At 39.1% G+C, this 13338-nt stretch overlaps 1 protein-coding gene across 1 annotated transcript in view; it reads right to left on the bottom strand.

Moving 5' to 3' along the window:
* cpne9 (copine family member IX) overlaps positions 1 to 13338 on the bottom strand; it is a 180118-nt gene that overhangs the window by 139149 nt on the left and 27631 nt on the right. The window contains exon 3 of the mRNA XM_044166604.1: positions 9173 to 9219. Within this exon, the coding sequence (XP_044022539.1) occupies positions 9173 to 9219 (47 nt within the window). The remainder of the gene's footprint in view (positions 1 to 9172; positions 9220 to 13338) is intronic.

Genomic DNA, 13338 nt, shown 5'->3' with positions numbered 1-13338 from the left:
GTAACCACAGGGCATATAACTGGGTATAACATAGCATAGCAAAGTACATAGCTAAGCACGGGACTGTGTTACTTTCGTGAATGTATATGTATTGATTTGGTTCATTGAGTTTTATTGTTGTGATGTGCTTCCTTCGTTAGGATTTGGTAGCCACATGCTAAGTTGATGTTAGTTAATGTTATGCTTCACACAGACAGTTTGTGCATGCTAACTAACTCTCTTTGGGCACTGGGCACTATTATCCTACACTGATACACATATGCACATATACTCCAGTTTGACCTTTTAACAGAGCCACACTCTTTTCACACATGGCCTTGGCCGCCATTTTGAATGAACTTTCTTTGTCTAATGCCATGCAGCATATCTGGCTCAGCTGCCATTTTGAGTTAGTTCCTTTTGTTTAACATCATATGGCCTTTGCAGCCATTCTGAATTAGTTTCCTTTGTTTAACGTCATGTGGCCTCGCCGCCACTTTGAGTTAATTTTTTTTGTCTGACGACATACAGCATCGGCCTAAGCTGCCATTTTGAATCCAAGCAGCCATTTTGGAACACACACACACATGTTTTGCTTGTGTTTATCTTTTAATAAATACTTTTGATAATTATGTTGGTGACTCTTCTATATAGAACTCCAAATCCTTCAACCTACTAGCTATTAATGGTAGTTTTGGTTATAGTTATTAATTTTGGTTATAGTTATTAATTTAATTATTAATCAGAGTTCCAAATTGATAGTTTAGTATATTTTATGAGACTGAATCAATTAATTGGCTTTAATTTTCTCTTCTTTAAGAGTGGTGCCCCTGAGGACTTTATTTAGTTATTATTTCTGATTATCTTTGATAATTCTGATAGCCATAATTAATTGATTGCACCTACACAATTTGGTGCCACTTTAACCATTAAAATTCCCAACACTAGCTACCTACAGCTAGCTATTGGCACTGTTTAATCACCTTATAATGTTGTTTTGACTATTGTGTGTGCCTTTCCAGTGCTTAATTTGCAAATCAGGAGCACAGAGATGGTGCTATTCCGGTGGGTCAGGGGAGAGAAAAAGTCATTTCCATCTGACATGGAGCCACATTGGCATTCATTTTGAGTCCTGTTTTTGGCCAGCTGATGTAAGTCAAATATCCTCTCTCCTTTAGGTCTCCAACAACTCCCGAGGAAAATATCTAGGGGCTGTAACTGCTAGATGTTCCACTTTCTTCACCAGCTAGTTACAAACTTAATCCATCTGCAGTTTGGTGCTGAGCAGGTAGCACACAGTAGGTCTATTATCTCCTTATAACAAAATTTTGCATTAGTTGCTTTTTCAAATGCCTAAACAGACGTATTTTTACTGGATAAGACATCTAGTGGTGTGTGATTTATTACTGTTGTCTGGAGCAATGGCAGAAGGAGCATGACGTTGTATTAGCACCGCAAAACCTTGTAGAGACGCGATGGGGGGGGGTTATGGGTCAACAAAGCATGTGTTCATATCCTGTTTCCTACCAATAGGCAGGGTTTCTTTAAACCATTCTGCTGACCTTTCCCTAACCTTAACCAAGTTCTTCTTGTGCCTAAAATCTGACCTTTTTTTTATTTATTTTTTATTTTGTAATATTACAGTTGGGTTGTTCAAGTTCCTGTTGCCTGCAGTCTCCTGCATTTGGGTCCGCCTGCTCCGCTCTTCCTAACACAAATGTATTGTTTGTTTTACAAAACTGTGTGCATATCACATTGCAAAAATTGCAAAGGATATACATATTATTAACAATCAGTAACACATAGTGACATGTAAGTTTGAAAAGAGTAGATTATAATAGTTTGCAACTATATACATTTTTAATTTAAAAAAAATATTGATTAGTAGAGCTTTAAGTATTTAAATTATGACCAAAAAATGAACCCAAAGAGTTTACATTATCAGTTTGTTTGGAGGCCCCTGGTGGCTATGAGGCCCTGAGCAGCTGCTTAGTATGTGTATGCCTCAGGCTAGCTCTGTGCTTTTCCCAATGACAAGTAGCGCAGGACATACTATTTCCATAACATTAATTATACACAATCTACAACCAATCTGACATTGCATTTCCAAGCCTTGATTTCCTTTTCTTATAATCAGTTGATGTGGCCTCTATGATATTTCCCAAATATAAAAAGCCACAAAGTTTCTCTAGGTTTATTATTTAATGGCAAGAGGAAGATGCCCTGTGAACATCAACACTCTCCACCTTCCTGGTCATTCACAGAACAAGAAACTGACTGATCCTTTTTTTTTAGAGGGAGAAAAGTTTGAAGTGGCCTATTTTGGAGGTGAAACAGAAGGAATTCTAAGAAAGTACTGCTCCAACAAACTAATAAGTAAAATAATTTCTGAAATGAGCAAAGAGAAAGGAGTACTATATTACATGTTCTGAGTAAAAAGCCCAACACTGACAGAGACGAGAGGTAGAGTAGAGGTTGGTTTCATATAATGGAATATGAGCTGTCTCCATGTCTCTCTCTCTCACACACACTGACAAGACGTATATCGTAAAAAGCTCTGTTTTAGACAGCATCTCCTTTTGTTTAGTAAGTTTTCTGTGCAGTTCTCTGTCACCCACTAAAAAAATCTAGATACTTTGTTTTTGGCAGAGCTGTAATTTTTTTCTTCTCCACATTAATGTGAAAATTTGATTTCTGCTAATTGCATCAAAAATTGCCTCGAGCCAAATCTGCCATTCTGTTCAGACAGCCCACGCACTACAAGCCGGTGACAATATATGTGTTGCAGAAAGGCTGCTTGTTTCCTTTTGCTCATTGACAGACAGCTATACTACTGTCCAAGGAGACAGAAAAGGAGGAAGTGGGCAGCTGAGTGGGACCTGGAACCATATGGAATATCTCCAACTGTGGCTGCACTCCAACCTGGCAACCCAGGCCTGAAGAAAGCTCCTCTGCTCTTCAATCAGTCCGTATTTATAAAAATAAAGAGCAGCAGAAAAAACATTCACAGCCAAACCATGAGCCTCTGATGTTGCTTTAATCAACAGCAAAAGGCCCCGGAAATTCCACAGCAAGAGGAGAAAAGCTTTGGCTCGCTGCTGTGATAGAGAGGCAGTGAGGAAAATAAAGTTTAGGATGCTCCCAGATAAACTTTTATCTTCTCACTGAACCAAGAGGCATTTTATGATATTTTCCAACTGTGATGTCTTTCCTCAGATGGAGGCTTGAGAGTTTATCCTGCACACTTTCTAAATCTGTGATAGGATTACTGCGCTATCGCTCCAAGCAACCTAATATTTTCCCAGCAACTCTCTCTGAAGTTTAAAAAGGTATATTGCCTCCATGAGCACGGCAGAAATCAGTTTTAGTCAATCACTGTCAGTCAAGCTGAAAATGTAAACCCTGCGACCTAGACTAAAAGAGAGCGATAAGGAAATTTGATAAAGTAATGTATGGATTTCGACTATATTTATGCTGTTATGATGTGCATAAAATGTGACACCAGTCGACATTATCCAGCACAACGGTGAACCTGGAACGCATTTAACAAGAACGCACTACAGTTCCAAATCTGGGTTCAAAAGAAAGAGAATCACCACTTGTTTGTGTCGTGACTAGATCGGATATAGTTTTGTCGAGACTGCGAAGCATAGGTTACATAATCCGTGACCTTATTTTTGTAATATTTAAAAGCTGAAGTGCGAAGTGACGCTGGCGTGACCGGGGTCTATACTAATAGAAGTAAGCAGCTGAAGCGAGCTTCCAGCTGTCTCTCAAACTCTCGCGAGAAATTTGCAGTCTTGACAAAACTAGTATCCAATATAGTCACAACCCCCAATATTCACACTTTGGCCGTTTGACCTGTCATTAGGCTTTTCTTTGGAAAACCACAAAAGAGGGTGAGCTGAAAACGTGAAAATTAATAGCTGTATTTCTATGGAAGTTTCTTATATTAAACAAATGCTGCTCCTTATGGCATGTTAACTTTGTTGTAGTGAGGGAAAAGAAAAGGAGAAAGGAGAAGATATAGATGGCAGCAGAGGAGGCATGGAGGTAAATAAGAAATGATCAACTTCCAGCTTCAGAAGGCAGCAGCCTACATTCACCTACAGCTATCTGTCATGTAATCATGTAGACCCATGCTGTTCAAATATGAACAAATATGAAGAGCATGCAATAGTTTACCAAATAATCTCATTTTGACTCTTGTGGACTCAGTGGACAGAGAGGGAGACAGAAGGAGTGAAGGAAGCTGGAGAAAGGGCAGGAGGAAGTGAGTGAATATAGTGGGATTTTTGGAAACTGTGATAGAATGCAATGGAGTAAAAGTCTATCATTACTATTGGCCACCTCATATGGATGGAGTGAATGAAGGTGAAGACAGGGGAGGCACAGGTGACTTGGAGGAGGTGAGTGCAAATAGACACCTTCTTGGAAACCATGACAGAATGCAATAAAGTATTAGACTTTGTTTACTTGGCAATATATTGTCTACATCTACACCAGACTGTTTGGGGATTTGTTCAGGTCTCAATGTCAGTGGCGTGTGGGGCGCCGCCCCTCCCGCAATTCCAATTGTTAAATACATATTTTGATAATAAATCATTTTTGTTATTATTGTGTGTGTGTGTATAAATTTCAGTTGTTACTCTCACATAAATCATACGTGGTTACAGAAATGTGCCTACACTCTTTGTCTGTGTGCTGAAATGCGTACTTTTCTCCACCTGGCGGCGGTATGTGTGTAATTTGTTCGGCTTTTTCTAAATGGTAAATGGACTGTACTTATATAGCGCCTTTCTAGTCTTTTCCGACTACTCAAAGCACTTCAACTATATTTCTGGTGGCCCCTGATTGGTTGACACTGCATGCCAAAAATAACTGGATCTGGGGCGGCCCAAGAACTGTTGCCAGATTGGGCGATTTTCCACCCAGTTGGGCAGGATTATGTCGGGAAAAATGAGCTTGGGTGGGCTGACAACATTTTGTCCTGGTTTGTCAAAGTGTGGACATTTTGTATTATTTTTTTCAATAATTATATTCTTTTCTGGCTAATAATGACATTTTTTTAACCAACCTGGCAACACTGCTCAAGTAGCTAGTAGCTGGTCAACCACCAAAGGCAAGCCTGCCAGCTTTTAGCTGGTCGGACCACCATTAAAGAGTTTCCCCTCAGAGATCAATAAAGTATTTCTGATTCTGATTTCCCACAAATGCTAATCTGAACACACACTTCATTAACAAAATACTATATTTTTTAATTATTTCTATTTTGACATTTTGATATTATATTATTTCTTAATGCCTAAAACAAATGTAGGCTACAACTTAATCTTTTTCTTTTTGTGGGTGCAGTGTGTTTGTAGTCTACATTCAACCAATTATATGTTATTTAACAAGGAATCATTATTGTTTTATTATTAGCAGTAAATAATCCATGCTCACAGCCAAAATACACGGAGCTGCGCAGCTGGACAAGGTCCGCACCCTTGTCAGATGTGGGTAATGGTGTGATCATCACATGCCATTGGACAATGTGTAAATGCAAGTTCAGAAAATAGCTCGGGAACACATGAAGAAGTCCGGAATATTGGGATGCTTTTTATTAAGGCAGTTTTCAAGTAGTACTGGGCTATAAGACTCATTAGAGTAAAGTATCTTTTCATCAATAGAATCTTAAAAATAAATATTACATATTATTATTACTTAAATCGCTGATTCCATTAGTCTTGCCTGACCAACAATCATAATTTGAACACATTTACATCTAAATCTATATACATACACATATAACACACACAAAGAAGAGGAGGGGTTGGGGGGTATATGTGTGTGTTGTGTTATTTTACTATTTGTTGTTTTTCAAAAAGCAGATATCTAAAAGCATAAATTCAGCCTTACACAAGCTAAATCCTTCTCTCTCTGCTGTATCTCTTTTAACCTGCTGCTGCATGTGACTGCAGCCTCATCAGTTTTTTACCAGTTTTAAAACAACTTAATGTTCCCGTTCATTTGTGCGGCTGGCTGCCGGTCAGCATCAGATAGCTGAAATTAAAGTAACATGAAGCAGAGCCATTTACCTGCAAACTGATCCATACTGCTGTATGGGTGCATCGACCACTGCTTTACTTTGTCTGTGTGTGTGATTGTATACAGATCTGCTGAAATCGTCCTCTCCCTGTGAGACTGATTGAGGCTCAGTGAGATCTATGTGTATGTGTTTGGTTCCCCACTGAGGTGAGACTGATTTTCTTTGATAGCACAAAGCACAAATTACTGCAAGACAGAGAGTGAGAGACACTGAGGCAGAGAGGAGAGAGAGAGAGATATGAGGTTTTCTATATGTTTACACAGCCACAGTGTTCCAGGGCCGACGACCCAAAGCATCTCGGATGATTTTCCAATTTATGAATTCCTATATTTGGCTGCTCAGGCTTCACAGAAGGACTTTGTTTTTATCACATTCTGTTCGCTATAAAACACTCTGATCACTGTGACTGCCACAGGACATCTTGCTCCACATCTGCTTATATTCTCTTTAGTTCTGACCTTACTGGAGGAAAGCACAGGCCATTTTTTAAATGTCGGTCTGTTTGGGTTATCACAGATGTGAATGAGAAATGCATTTCATGAGTAAATTCTGGGTTTTTCTGATTCTTCTCCAAAGTTCTGGCCCACACCGACCCATTAGCACTTTTCAATCTGATTAAATCTCTAGCAGGAGTTCGTTAAAGTAAATGACCTAAAAGTGCACAGTACATTCAAAATGGCTGACTTCCTGTTGGGTCTAACGTATGGCTCTTACAAGAGGCTTTTATGTAAATCTTGGGAAGATACATCTGACTCCTAAATTTCGTACATCTAGGTGCAACATACCGCAAAGGCTACTTCGTTGAAGGCTAACTAACCAGTTGCAAGTAGGTGGCGCTATGACTAATATTCAGTATTGGCCATTAGATGTCTTCAGGCCGGGACTCTTATCAAACATCTGAAGTTTGGGGCAGATTTGATTATGTACATTCAAGGAGTGCTAGGAGGAGTACATCAAAGCATAAAACATGTCATTTCCTGTTGCCAGTAGGTGGTGCTATGACTATGAGTGAATTTTGGCTATTAGATGTCTCCAGGGTGGGACTCTTATCAAACATGAAAAGTTTGGGGCAGACGTGACCATGTACACTCAAGTTATAACAACTTCCTTTTTCATGGTGAAACATCCAAATTTGATGCCATGCCACGGACACGCCCTTCGACGAAAACTCAAGCTTTTGATAACTTTTGATCGCAAAGGTCTTTCGCTTGCTCTGCGAAAATGTGAAGATGATCCGATTAATTCTCTAGGAGAAGTTTGTTAAAGTACGGAGCCTGTAAATGGTGAAAAGTGCACATTCAATTAAAAATGGCTGACTTCCTGTTGGGTTTAGGGTATCGCTCCAATAGGCTTTTTTGTATGTCTTGGGGTGATACATGTACCTCCCAAATTTCATACATGTAGGTTAAATGTAGGCCGTGGGCTGCTTTTTTAAAATTTTGTAGGGGGTGCTATGGAGCCATTTTGCTACGCCCATACCCAAGACTCACAAAATACGTAATTTTTTGCCACTTCTGACAAGTGTGCAAAGTTTCGTGAGGTTTTGAGCACCTTTAGTCCCTCAAAAATGCGATTCATTTGGGGCGCAAAGAATAATAATAATAATAATTCCTTGCATTACAATAGGGACCTCGCAGCGGTCGCTGCTTGGGCCCTAGTAAAAATAATAATGTTTATTATAATAAACAACATATAAATTTTGGCCCTTGGCCTGGCATTCTTGACATAATTTGGCCCTTGGGTAAAACTAATTGGGGAACCTTGATGTAAGTGGTAATTTTGCCATTCAATACACACTGCAGGCACTGCTGGGTTAGCGCTTTTGTTTACTGCTTATGCACAGTTCTTATGGCAGGTGGTAGATATCGTTGCAGACCACAATTCTTTTCCTCATATCCTGATTAGGACCACGATAGGAGGGTTGTTGTGTAAGGGTATTCCCAGTGAGCAGTTTATATTTACAGTGCCAGCCACTCAGAATTGCTGCTCACAGCAGCAATTATACTGTATCTGTATCTGATATGACATTTAGGAAACGCAGCATTGTATTAGTTAAAATAATATGTAACAGTATTTCATGCCACAATATATGCAGAGGATTAGCAGAGATCTGAAGTAAGTGTAGTAGGTTTTAAATCATTTCAAGTAAAGCTCATCTGACTTAATATCAAAGAGTATATTAAAGCTTTGTAAAGCTCCACAGTATAATAGTAAAATTGATTTTGAATAAAATCAAAATATTGATAAGTGCTGCTTTAAGAATCAATCAGGTGGAAGTTAAATTAACTCCTGTTTAAGTATAACTTAAACTGTACAGGTTAGCATGATATTGTATTGACCGATAGTGGACTTAAAATATTGCTTTCTACATGTTAACATGTTTATGCTTGTTGAACAGGTGTATTGATCAAGTATTGGCTTTTTACTCACTAAGGTTTTATTGAACATACATTAACGAGCGTAGTTGTCGTCAACTTGAGTAATCTCCACCGTGTGTGTGTGTGTGTGTGTGTGTGTGTGTGTGTGTGTGTGTGTGTGTGTGTGTGTGTGTGTGTGTGCGCTGAGCCCTGACACAGAGAGCAGGTGAGAGGCTGCAGCCTGATAATAAATTACACCAAGTTTTTTGACAAAAGAGATTTCTTTAGTTTATTTATATGATGTATTTGTTGTTCACAATGTAGCATTGTCAGGGAAAAGCGCCAATAGTGAGTTTACTGCGTTCTTTCAGATTTTAATGCGTCAGCAGCATATCTTGGCAAACTAGAAAGTAAGCTGAATGTCCGTGGGCAAGTCATTTAACGTTATCAACTTACAGCTAGGGTAGGTAACGTTGGAGAAACTAGCAAGAGACAGCTAGATTTTTGAAGTATCCCCCCCCTCTTCCTTCGGGCCTCCCTCCAAAGCTACTCCCCAAAAACATTTTCATGCTCAATGAGTGCACGGGCAGAGTGCGCTCAGGTAGGCAGGTAGACAGGCAGGTAGGCCAGCCAATCATTTCATTCGGGGCTTATTACAGGCCTGTGATCTCAACAAATATAACGAAAAATGCTTCTGAAATGAATTACCTACGCTAGTTTTAAGATTTAAAGACATTTCACTCACCTCTCTCCACTCCTTGGTGCCCAGACCTTGCACGTACAGCACCACCACTGAGAAGACAAATATATACATGTTTTAGAATTACATTTTTACACTTTTCAAGTAAAGTAAATTTCAAGACAAATAAAAATCACACATCACGAATGCAGATAATCACAGGTGCAACAACTAAATTGCTTGCAAAAGTGTCCTTCCTTTGATGATCATCCGCTCTCCTATTGCAGTGTTCCTATAAATTTAAAAATGACTAGCATCTACAAAAAAGCTAGTATAACAATGTGTGTACAATTATATTTTGAAAGAGGCATAAAATTCTGTATCCATGAGATATGAATGAGAGCTGCAAAACAAAAGATTAAACTTTGATTGTGCCTGCTGCAAGGAAATTGTTGTTGCTGCAGAACAATAATAAAGTACAGTAAGGGAAAAACCAATTTGAATAATAATTGAAATTAAGTTATTTAATGCATGAGGTGCTAAAAATCTATTGTATCCACAGTTTAAAAAAAAATTAAAAACCACTATCAAGGATTCAGCTACAAAACAGATAATAAATCCCTTCCGGTGCTTAGGAAGTTGACTCATTTATTGAAAACAAAATCATCTCTTTATATCAAGAAAATTGTGGTGTTTTTTGTATGACAGTAAGTGAAACCCTGAACAAAATTTCATTGGTGTCCTGTGGAGCTTTCTTGTAAATAAACAAATGTTATGTTTACATTCAGCGTTACTCACCAACATGCATTGTGTGCATCACTGAGATCTAACAAACGTGTTGAGTGCATTTCCTTCTTTGTAAAACATTTTCAAAGTATTTTAAAGTATTTTAAATCCAGCATTGTTTACCATGTTTACATCAATGTTTGCTATTGCTTGCAGTCTTCATCTTCACTGTCTTTCTGGCGCATTGCTGCATATCTTAGCACAGTGGAATAGTGTGAAACCATTGGTAGGAATGTGTATTGCCCCACCCATGCATGCATGTGCGTCCTCATGCTCATAAAAAAAAACTGCTCCATAACACTGCACCTTTAATCTCACTTTAACCCCAAATAACAGAGTGAAATCTACTTCTACAAAAAAAGGAGTGTAACCTTTCATTGGTGATTTTTGTAGAATATGTAAAAACAATAGTATTTGGCTGCAAGAATATGAGAAGATTTGAAAATCAGGCTGCTTTCTGAAAGTTCCTCCATCAACAGTACAGTACAACACAACCACCTCATAAAATGTTTACACTTAATGTTCTACACGCTTTATGTTTGGTAGGTCATGCCACGTAACTCATTTTACACTGTGACTGGTCATGTGGAGTGCAACCCAACTGTCCAACAAGAACGGTGATATGTAACGATTCTGCCAAACCCCAGGATTATGTTCACTGACAATTTGTTTTTTACATCCAAGGCCAACAATTTTTTAAATCCTGACTTTCAATGATATTGTCATGGTAACTGTGGTATGGTTAAGGTTTGGGAAAGATTATGGTTATGACAAATACTATATGGTTTAGGTACGGCTAGGGTTAGGCAACAAAAACACTTTATTTAGGGAAGATCAAAAAAAAAAAAAAGACTGAATGTGAACTCTGGTCTCCCACAGGAGAATTGGATGCACTACATGCCCATCTACCACCCTGAACCTTGCTTTTTGTTTTGCTACATTGGCACAGAATGTTGGCATGGGACATAAATCGTGAGGTGTGAAACTGTCCATTATGGAGTAATTCTAAGGGAGATCGGGCTGGGACAATGATAGCCTACATAGCTAAACCAAAGACTGTATATAAAGTAAGTAGCCTACTGTATACAGTACATAGCACTATTGTATATAATATATAAACTACAGAAATTCATACTTCATCGGTAAAAAATACATACTGTTACTTTTTTTTTTTTTTTTTTTGGCAGTTCCGTGCAGAAACACCACAAGAGTGATCTCTTAGCACCAAAGATGACCAAAGAGACTAAATTACACAAAACAAGGAATGCCACTTTAAAAAGAGAGGTTATAAAGCATTCAGGAGCAGCATGTGGGCACCATACAGCTCCAGCTTCCACACACACACACACACAGCACAGGAGCTTTTAGCATCGTGCTGTTGTGTTTCAGCTGGCAGCTCAGTTGGCTGTCCAAACACTCAGGCCTCCTCAAGATTAAAAGCAGTGCATCACTTCCATTAAAAACTTCTCCTCTTCCTCCTCCTGCTATCACCCTCCTCCTGGTCTAAAATAAGTTTTAAGAATGAGTATTGTGAGAATATTGTGCAGTTTGCACGATGCAAATCTATTTTTGTTTTCAGATCCACCTGGAGAAAGATCAGCCGATCACACTGAGACTGACAGATTACAGAAAATGATGAATAAGAAACTACATTTAGTTTAGTTCCTCCCTCCCCTCCCCTCCCCTCCCCTCTTCTCATCCTCCTCCCCTCCCCTCCCCCACATCAAAGCAGAGCATGGTAATGGCAGACAGTGTAGAGAAAGCCTCATGTTTCTGCTTCAGTAGGACAGGAGACCAGTCGACCACGACGACCCAGCCACCGCTGGGACCCGTACATCCCGATTCCCTCTGCTCTCCTCTTCAAAGCAGAAAAAACAAGAAAAGAAGGAAGGGAGAGGAAAGAAAAAGAAGGTCAAGCTAAATGAATAAATACTGAAACAGAGAGAAAGAGGCGAGAGGCTGAGAGTTTAGGGACGGTTGGCTAGCTGATTCCATTTGATAGAAAGAGAGAAAGCATTTATGGACACCGACCAGGCTGCGTGTGTGCGTGTGTGCGTGTGTGTGTGTGTGTGTGCGCGTGTGTGTGTGTGTGTAAGGTGCATCCATCATGATCACAAACACATGCACTATGTATGTTCTTTACTTGATGGAGGCCAGCACTCCTAAAACATTTACAGTGTATGTGATGTATGTTGTCAATGCATGTTACATGTTAGCACTATGGGGAAAGTGACGTTTGAGGATATTATACGAGGTGACATCAGCCCTCTCTGGATCGTCACGGCTGTTTAAGAGTGCAGAGGATCAGAGGGTATATAGAACATGGATGTACAGAGTTCTTAACTCTCCAACAATCTTGTTCTCTGTTTAGTAGAGCACATTTTAAGGTGTGGTATCTAGTTGAAAAATGTGTTGTACTCAACCTGAGTGAAGCATTCATGGCACTCGGTTGAAGTGTGTTAGAAGTTTTCTAAGGTAAATATAAATATTTTAACTAGTTTCAGAGGGCTGACTGAACAGTTGAATGACTTTTTGCAATCATTTCTAGCCACGCTAGTGGCATGGCTCGGGGGATGGCAATGTCAGTCCGTCTGTCGGTTGGTCCACCACTTTGGCCCAGACTGAAATATCTCGAACTATTGGATGAATTGCCATGAAATTGTGTACAGGTATTCATGGTGCCCAGAGGATGAATCTAATGACTTTGGTGATCCACGAGTGTTTTTTAGTGAAATGTCTCAAACTATTGGATGGATTGTCATGAAATTTTGGTACATTTATGTCTCCCTAACCACGAATTGTAATGTAATCACTTTGGTGAGCCTCTGACTTTTCCTCTAGTGCCATCATCTGGTCAAACTTTGAATGTGTCCAATACTTTGGTTGATGACCACATACCAAAAACTGACGACATTCTCATCAGCCTCAGTTGTACTTTGTGTTTAGTGCTAATTAGCAAATGTTAGCATGCTAACACAGTAAACTAAGATGGTGAACATGTTACACATTATACCAGCTTAACTATAGCATGTTAGCATTGTCATTGTGAGCATGTTAGCATGCCGATGTTAGCATTTAGCTCAGCCTCGCTGAGTTGATAGCATGACTGTCTTTTTTAATAACATGCTCTACAAATTGGTAGAAATGTCCATTATTGCTGAAGGTATTAGGCTTATTACTAACTACCTTTTAACACAACTGAATATGTCCATGGAATACAAAGTTTTGTGGTTATAAACTCCATGTCAATATGATACATTTGATGTTATTCCTTTGTATACATATTTTTTTAGATGTAGGTTATTCAATGAACATACAGTGATAATCAGGTAAATCCAGGGTGTTACTGCTAATACTGGTGATAATTATTCACAAAGCTAAATTTAAGCAAAATAACAGTTGCAGATACTGACCACTTCACCCTGACCACTGGGTAACTTTTGCTC

The sequence above is a fragment of the Siniperca chuatsi genome, linkage group LG2 (assembly GCF_020085105.1).
Source record: "Siniperca chuatsi isolate FFG_IHB_CAS linkage group LG2, ASM2008510v1, whole genome shotgun sequence".
Taxonomy (NCBI): Eukaryota; Metazoa; Chordata; class Actinopteri; order Centrarchiformes; family Sinipercidae; genus Siniperca; species Siniperca chuatsi.
Note: the sequence above shows the minus strand (reverse complement) of the source record. Positions and strands in the feature narration are given on the sequence as shown.